Source organism: Emys orbicularis, chromosome 24, assembly GCF_028017835.1.
Source record: "Emys orbicularis isolate rEmyOrb1 chromosome 24, rEmyOrb1.hap1, whole genome shotgun sequence".
Taxonomy (NCBI): domain Eukaryota; kingdom Metazoa; phylum Chordata; order Testudines; family Emydidae; genus Emys; species Emys orbicularis.
Genome location: NC_088706.1, coordinates 12389904 through 12398480, shown reverse-complemented (window position 1 = coordinate 12398480; position 8577 = coordinate 12389904). Strand labels below are relative to the sequence as shown.

General features: G+C 45.1%; 1 protein-coding gene across 5 annotated transcripts; it reads right to left on the bottom strand.

Moving 5' to 3' along the window:
- Positions 1–645: 645 nt before the first annotated feature.
- On the bottom strand, positions 646–6210 carry CIRBP (cold inducible RNA binding protein). Of its 5 annotated transcripts, none has more exons than XR_010562357.1 (8): positions 6117–6210; positions 4801–4909; positions 4611–4717; positions 3989–4130; positions 3815–3899; positions 3554–3621; positions 1092–1177; positions 646–841 (listed from the first exon to the last, which is right to left on the bottom strand). XR_010562357.1 is itself a non-coding variant. In XM_065421954.1 (7 exons), the coding sequence occupies exons 2-7, from the start codon at positions 4901–4903 to the stop codon at positions 3106–3108; spliced, it is 522 nt and encodes a 173-aa protein (XP_065278026.1). In that variant the 5' UTR covers positions 4904–4909; positions 6117–6210; the 3' UTR covers positions 2378–3105. The 5 variants fall into 5 exon arrangements, 2 of the variants coding, with proteins under 2 accessions (XP_065278026.1, XP_065278027.1); XR_010562358.1 differs by having other exon boundaries at positions 646–838; XR_010562359.1 differs by having other exon boundaries at positions 3554–3618.
- Between the last annotated feature and the right edge of the window lie 2367 nt (positions 6211–8577).

Genomic DNA, 8577 nt, shown 5'->3' with positions numbered 1-8577 from the left:
TTGACACTTTTCCCTAGACTTGTTTTAACATTTATCAGCAGAGGGTGCAAACCAATTATACCTGTAGATTAATGTACATGAACCTTAATCTAGAAGACAAATTTCAATATGTAAATTTGATTTCTAAAATTCCAAGTTTTATTAGAGTCTAATAGGTTTGGAACAGATAGTAGATGTTTTCACCCCTCAGCTCATAGAGAGCCGACTGACCACTAGTGTTTATGTAGTTGCTCAAATGACCATAGTGCCCCTTCAAACTCAGTCATCAGAAGGTAGTAACATTTGTGAATGCAGAATAGGTAGAATACCCAAATACAAGCTTCCAATGGTGTTTCAGTGACTTTAGGCTGTATTTTTTTGAACTTGGACTTGGTCATGAAGGGGTAAAACCACCAAATCATTACCCGCTCAACAGCCATTAAAATGGCAAGATCCTAAAGTCTTTTAGAAAGACAGCCTTCATTCCCTCCAGTCAAACAAACCTCTTAGAATCCTACACAGGGGCTCACTCAATGATCTTTAACCCTTTACTGATCAACTGGACCTTCATAAGTAGGGACAGATTTCCAGTGCTAACGCTTTAAATTATATTGGGTTATGCATCAAATAACCCCAAATCTATCAAATCGTGCCTTGACTACATCCATCTTTCTTGCATTTATTTATAGAATTTATTAAAAAATCATTGCTTTTTCCAGTCCAATTATTTATTCTATCAGTTATAATTGTTACAAGTCAGATTGTTCACTTGATCTACATCAGATATTATACACTGCTCAAAGCTCTTGAACTCCATTGCTCAGTCAACAGCTGTATCAATCCTCTTCAATGCAGCTCACTGCTGAAATAAAACAAGACAATGAGTTCTACAAATAGCAGATCCATACGTACATTAAATTATCTAAAACTGCAACTACTGACCAAGAGTTAGTCAAGTTATCAACACACACTTATTTCTCACAGGATATTAGCACAAGGCAAAACGTTAATTCTGGTACATGTACATATGCCAAACCTAAAATCAAATTTCTCCAAAAAGAGCTCTCCCCTACTCCATAATTTCTTACAAGGGAATGCACTGTAGATGGTACCTGCTTAGAAAGTTGATTGTTGGTACTGCTTTCATGAAATGCTCAGGAATGCTGTTTCAGGCTCAAATGTCCATCTTCTCTTCAACCTGGTAAAGCAAATGTGTGTTACTAGCCATATCCAACCAAGGTGTTTACACTGCCACCCACCTCCCCAAACACAAGTCACATCATATACAAGGGTTTCACAAGCCATTCGCTGAACCCTATCACATCACAGAAGCACAGTCTGGGAAATTCCAGGGCTGGCTGATGCCTTTGATATACCAGCCAATATATATCATTTGATCCTTAAGCAGAGACAGTTAACCACTTTGACATGGCTGCTTAGGAACAGTGTGGGCTATGGGAGAAAGTTAATGGCAACAAGTAAGATGGTAAAGAAAGCTACAATTAAGTGACTTAATGAGTCTAGGAAGAGTCTCAATAGATGAACACAAATCAAGTCAGGGAATTCTGTTTCCCATCTTGCTTCCATACCTACTAGGCAAGACATGACTGTATGCCCAACTCTGACCTGTGGAACTGAAGTTGTGCCACAAACCAAAGATTGCATAGGCATGGATTTAAAATTTTTCCATTAGTTGACCAAAACTGTCAGAGGTATTATTTCACAGGTACATTAGACTTTCAAATGAGCTCTCAACAAGAGGAAGGATGCGGACATGAGCAAAAGGAGTTACCTCGAATTACAGGACTATTTCCACATATGAACTAGCCCAGAAAGCAGCTTTCGTCTCAGAGGTTTCTGTTGGAGGCACAACACTTCTTTTCTCCAAGGACACTGCAGTTTCCATACGCTAGCAGAGAATTCTTAGAACTTGTAAGGCAATGACAAAGCTAGCTAATTAAGTCAATTTGTCTACCTTGGAACACTGTGTCAAACCAGTAACTACTCGTTCTCAAAAGACTGATTCAGACTACAAATTTCAATGTCTGCTTATTTTATGAAAATCCTGAACTATCCTCTGACTAAACTGGCCAGCTAGTTTTTCCCTCCACTTTTGCTGATCTAAATATAACAAGTTAGTAATTACAATTCCCTAGAGTATACTTTTAGTAGTCTGCCACTAGATAATTTGACTATTTTTATGTGAAAACATCTTGACAGTATTCACATGTCAAGACCAGTTAAGATTACATTCTCTCCAATGGTCAGTAAGTCTAGCTTGCTTTAATACTCCTATCACTAGGCTCTCTTCTCTAGAGTCCTCCTTATTACTTGGTTTGTTCACAAGATCTTCAAGGACTGTGTTGTGCAATGAAATGTAAATGTCAGGAGCAGAGTTCATTTCAGACGGTCTTTTAATAGGCTTCGTAAAGCCAAAGAAAACTGTATACAAGAATCCTTTACCACTTCAAATACAATATCAATGGAATATGCATATTTCTTCCAGTAAAAAAAGGACAATATAAATAAACATTTTCAAGAACCTCTTTTATGGTAAGTTTGCGAGAGTCTATTTCTGGGTAATTTACATCATACAGTAAAAATACCGTTATGCAGGTTGAACATACAAGCAAGTTTCTCTTTAAGTATATCAAGGTGGTTTGCCTTCCAATTTACACCCAGGCTGCATGCCTACCTTGCTACACTAAAGGAATGTTACAAGAGACGAAGGTAATGCACTTTAAAAAAAAATATAAAGTCCACAGCTTGTTCAGCTTCCAGTGAACATTGAATTAAAGGTCCTTTTCTATCTCAAAAAACTGAATTAGGGCCCCAACTTCACAACTTTTAAAAAAACACCTTGGCTTATCACAGAGGATAAAATAAAATCCGTAGTGCTTTCAAAAAAGATTAAAAACACTTGGAAACAGAGCTTTCTTAAAGAAAAGTCTAATCAGACCATCTTATATCAGAAGCTGTCAGGCTGTGTTTGACAAGATCAGAACTGATAATACTACAAAAGTGAAAATACAAGTAGATGTACTACACAATAACGATTTCAGCGAAGCTCCAAAAATCTTTATAAATACAGCCATTGGAAGGACGATCTTGAGTCAGGAAGGATTTTTACTCGTTGTGTGTAGCTGAGGACAAGAAGCAGGCACAATTGTAAAGGCACCGAAGCATAGACAAGTTCCAGCATTTTACTCCCTGTATTATTTCAGAGGCTAGTGCTAGTTCACTAGAGCTTAAGAGAACTTCCCCCACCCTTGATTAAAAAGTTTGTTAGAGGGCATTTGGAGTTTTGCTTAATTCTCGAACTTCAAGTATGTGAGTATTTACTACTTGCTTGCCTTAAGATCCAAGCAAGTCCTACACATGCATTAAAATTAGGAATTTAAGTGGCAAACATTTCCAAGGCCTGGTTGCAAATAGACTGGTTCTTATGGGCAAGAACAAAGAGTGTGACACGGTCCAACTGAGCCTTACAGTATTTCCAGACTTCAACAGGTCAATCGATTTAGAGAGCTCCCAAGGCAGTGTATTCTTCGTTCCCTTTTGAACTAAAACTTACCGTAACTGTCATAGTTGTCTCTGTAGGACCCTCCTGAAGACCTGTCACCATAGCCACCTTGATTCCTGCTGGTAAAAATAACAAATGTTTGTTTTATGAAACATGCTGTGATCGATACAATAGCACAGCAAAAGTGTAATGTGTGACTGAGCCAATTTACATCCCAGTCAAGTTGTTAACCGAGTTATTTCAGGGCTGGTGTGACAAAAACCTCAACAGTCAGCAGTCTGAACTCTTACAGTCTACTTTCATTGTGTTTACCTGCTGCTATAGTAGTCTCTAGACCCATTATATCCACCACTTCTGGAATCGAATCTGCTTCCTCCATAGCCTCTGTCTCCACCTCCTTGAATGGACACAATAAAGGACCAATTAACACATTGAAAAACTTCTCAGTGTCAAGTCAGTTATTGAAAACCAGTTACACTAACTCACCTCTAGAGAAGCCACGGCCCCCCCGACCTCTGCCTCCACGGAAAAAGCCTCTGCCACCTGATGAACCCCCTCTGTATCCACGGGATCTGTTTTCGGATGATTTACCTGCCTGGTCAACTCTAATCTGACGCCCATCAACAGACTAAAACCAAAACGGGGGGAGAGAAAAAAAATGAACTGTACCAGTATTTACATGCTTTTAAAACTTAACAGGACAGCAGTTGCCAAATAAGCTGTCCAAACTTAAGGTACAAATTGGAAAAAGTTTGTTTTAGTCATTTGTGTCCATAATGGTTTGCCCCCATATCCAAAATCACAATCAAGTCACCACCATTAAATAATATTTACAGAGCATTCAAAAATAAAAATATTGCTTGAAATAAGAAAAAGGGCAAGTCTGCCTATCTAGGTTTCCTTCATATTTGTAGACTTGCACATTACTTTAACTGCTCCTAAAAATTTTAATATTCCATTATGTTGCCAAAATATTTTAATTCTAAACCCCCAATGGTTAATTCTGCTTAATAGAAAAACAGATTACTACTACTCTGGAGATCACAGTATCATGATTCTGCAGCTCTGTACAGTGTCTCTGAAAAAATGGAACACAGGATCTCCTTACCTTTCCATTCATAGCCATCATTGCATCTTTAGCATCATCTATGTTCTCAAAAGTGACAAACCCAAAGCCTCTGGACCTCTGGGTCTCTCTGTCTTTCACCACGACCACTGAAAAGCAAAGACACTATTGGCACATATCCACTCTATCAGAAAAAGATAAAACTCATCACAACCACTTAATTTGTTCTTACCTTCAGATATCTGTCCGTATTTAGAAAAGACTTGCTCCAGTGACTGTTCATTGGTATCAAAACTCAGTCCACCAACAAAGAGCTTTCCCTCATCTGATGCCATTTTGTTCTGTAAACAAAGACATTACATCAACTGTTAAATCCCACATGAAAAGTTATTTTTGTTGCTTTCAGTATATCAGAATCACACAGGACCAAGGGATTAATTCACTAGACCGGTGTCACCAAGACCATAATTCTTGTATAGCAATACCACAGCTGCTAGTACTAAGCTGCCATGTGCAATTCATAGAAGAGAACCACAGCTTTGTACCTAGAGATGTCCATTTGATAGTCCATGTAAACACAAAGTTGATTAAAAGTGTTTATTTCAAGAAATTAGCCAGATTTCAGAAATGAGGAGACCACAGAGAATGTAATTTATCCAGCAGCATGATTTATCCCTGCAGCCAAGCAATATTCCCCCCAAGACCAGAACCCCTATGTGTGTTCTCCAATGCACAGTATCACAGCAGGCCTGGCGCTATCACCCAGATCCATCTGCACGGTCCATTTCCTTACTCTCCATCCATAGAGAACAAGCACCAGTGGGTTCCTATCAGGCAGAGCCCTTCCCACCCCGTTCAGGCTCTGATATCGAACATCAGGCCAGAGAGCAACCGGCTGCCGTAGTGTGTGATAACATCGCCCAGCGCACCGGGCCGTTTAGGGAATGAGGCTGCCTTTGGAGTGGCTGTGGCTAGATTGTGTGGGTCTAACGACTCCCCGCAGCTCGGGAGCACGCCGCCAGGGCAGGAACCAAGATGCCCTGCCGCACTACACCTACTTCGTTCCCTCGCACGCATGCGCGTTATGGAAGAGCGCGCCAGCTTCACGGCATTGCCGGCACCCGGGAAGGCGCATGCGCAAACGATCCACTGTCTGAGGCAGGCGCACATACATCCTGCGCCAAGCATCCAAACCTTAGCGCCTCCCACCTTGCCCCGCCCATTCGGCGCATGCGCGCTACTAATGTGGGGGAAGCCATTTTGCGCCGGCCGAGACTGGGCGCCATTTTGTTTCCGAAGGGGCGTCGTTGTTAATTGCTCGCCCTTCCCCCTAACAACAGCCCAAGCGGTGCGCTTCGCCCTGCTGGGGACCCCAGCGGTTGACAACGGTGAATACGGAGCGGAAGGCGGACAGATCGACCGTACCCGTTTCTCCCTCTAGGGAAAGCAGCCGCTCCTATGGGGCACCGCCTTGCAGAGGGCGCCTCCGCCTGAGGCAATGAATATTGCCTCCCCAGGCCCTTCCCCGCCTCTCCCCGGGCTCCTTACCGGTCCTCAATGAGTGCAAAGGCAGCACAATGTTTCAAAGTCCCAGCACGATGTACGCTGAGAGCTGGCGGCGCAGCTGCTTATATAGCCCCTTGTCTGGCCCCGCCCTGGTCATGAATATGCAAATCGCCACTCGCCGGGATGAGGTAACTCCGCGTTTGTTCTAGCACCCCCTCGCCTCCTGATTGGTCGCAGCCTGGTTAATATTCATAAGACGCTGAGAGGGAAGTGATGCACGCTTCGCATTCCCCACGTGGGGTGGAGTGTGGCGGAAAGTGCTGATTGGATGGGAGGGGGAGAAAGTTTGCAGACGCGTTCCTGTGGGATGAGAGAGTGGAAGATATTGATTGGCTACGGTCTCCCCAGCCGCAGCCCTCCCTCTTTCCCCTGCACACAGACTCACCCCGGGCCGGGAAGGGGGCGGGGCCGTGATGCCCTAGTTTCGCGCCCTTCGCAGCAATGCGGCGCCCGCTGCCGCTGTTGGAACAAAGGGGCCGCCTGAGGCGGCGGCGCCATCTTGGATGGGGGAGGGCCGCTTCGTGCGTTGCCATGACCCACCATTCTCCGCGGGGCAGAGCCTCGTTTGGCTGGGCCCGCCGCGCAAGGGCGCCCGCAGCCCATGTGATGCTTGGTCGTCCGCAGCGTGGCCCCGCCAGCCTGGGTGGCCCCAGCACCGCCCAACCAGCCCTGTATCCCCAGTGAACGCCATAGCACAGCCTCCGTCCGTCGTCCCCTGGGGGTCCCCTCTGTGACCCCAAGCACAGCGCCCTACACAGCCCATGTCCCCCATAGCACAGCCCAGGATAACCCCATGTGCCCCCAGACACTACATGTTCTCCCCTGCACAGCCCCCCATAACCCCCACATCCCCCAAAACATCCCATGTGCCCCCAGGCACCCCATATTCCCCAACACCCCATCTGGCCCAAAGCACAGCCCCCACATAACCCCATGTGCCCCCAGGCACCCCATATTCCCCAACACCCCATCTGCCCCAAAGCACAGCCCCCACATAACCCCATGTGCACCCAGACACCCCATATTCCCTGACACCCCATCTGCCCCAAAGCACAGCCCCCACATAACCCCATGTGCACCCAGACACCCCATATTCCCCAACACCCCATTTGCCCCAAAGCACAGCCCCCACATAACCCCATGTGCACCCAGACACCCCATATTCCCTGACACCCCATCTGCCCCAAAGCACAGCCCCCACATAACCTCCTTGTGCACCCAAAACAGCCCCTGCACACAGCCCATGTGCCCCGACACCTCGTCTGCCCCAAAGCTCAGCCCCCACCTACTTCCCATGTGCCCCCCACAGTTCCTTCTGCCCCCAGATACCCCTGTACCCCCAAACTGCAGCCTGCCGAACATGCTTACACTGTTCATATCTCACTTGTCTGTTTAGCTTGTAAAGAACCCAGGGTGCAACACAATGGGGCCGGATCCTGACTGGGGCCTCTAGGCACTACCGTATAAATAATAATAACTGGACTACAGCTTCCCTCCGTGCGGGACTGGGAGGGTGGCTGAGAAGAATCAGTAACAGGGTAGGTAGGGTAAGAAGATGAGCTCCAAAGTGCCCTGCCCTGGCTGTCATTTTAAATCACCACAGAAATTGGGTGTTTTTATGTTGATGCCTGTGGAAGGGAGACATAATTGCTTTGGGTTCACTTTAAACATCATGCATCTCCCACACTGAAGCATGGCACAGGGAGATGATTTTAAAGCAGTCCTGTGTCTTGGTTGTGTCCCCTCCTCACAAACACACACACTCTGTTAACCATCCATATCTGAAAACTGGGAGTGTCCCTATTTTCAGGGCATGTCCTTGTGTCCCTGTCTAAGCACCATAAAGCAATTCCATCTCCCCAGTCCCATCATGGCAGTGCCTAGGTAGATAATTTATAAAGCAAGTCATCCCCCTACACTGAAGGGTTATGCTGATTCATAAAGTGATCCTGGGCCACTTAAAAAACAGAGCAGAGGCAGAGACATACAAGCAAAAGGAAAAAAGAGAAGGTGTTCAGATGAGCTTTAAATGAGATGGAGATTGTTATTGCAAAGGAAAGACTCAAAATCATTTTACTTTGCCATTCTGATCAAGACATACACACAGAGTCCCCCCCCCCCCCATCCCCTAACCACCCTCTGTTTGTAATGTTAATAGCATTCCCAGGCAGAGCAAAGAAAGGAGAAAAACATCTGAGAGGCTTTCTACTTTACATTTAGATCAGGGCTGCTGTAATTTGGTTGATTTCCTAATGGATGTGGAAACAAAAGCAGCAATAGGAACCACAATCAAATCCAAAGGAGTCATCTGCCTGCCGTTGTTATGTAAAAGTATTGGGTTATTCCCACCCATTTTTGGATCTGTGGACAGAGGAAAAGGGAACTCATCTGGCAACTGCTTTGATGTCCCATATCGTAAACAGATTTTCCATGTTGGTACAGT

What these genes read in the sequence shown, in the direction of transcription:
- CIRBP (XM_065421954.1), bottom strand. Translation starts at nt 4,903, where the DNA reads ATGGCATCAGATGAGGGAAAGCTCTTTGTTGGTGGACTGAGTTTTGAT. An exon ending in ATACGGACAGATATCTGAAG is followed by an intron (nt 4,718 to 4,800) that starts GTAAGAACAAAT and finishes TTTGCTTTTCAG; the next exon opens with TGGTCGTGGTGAAAGACAGA. An exon ending in AGAGACTACTATAGCAGCAG is followed by an intron (nt 3,622 to 3,814) that starts GTAAACACAATG and finishes TATTTTTACCAG; the next exon opens with CAGGAATCAAGGTGGCTATG.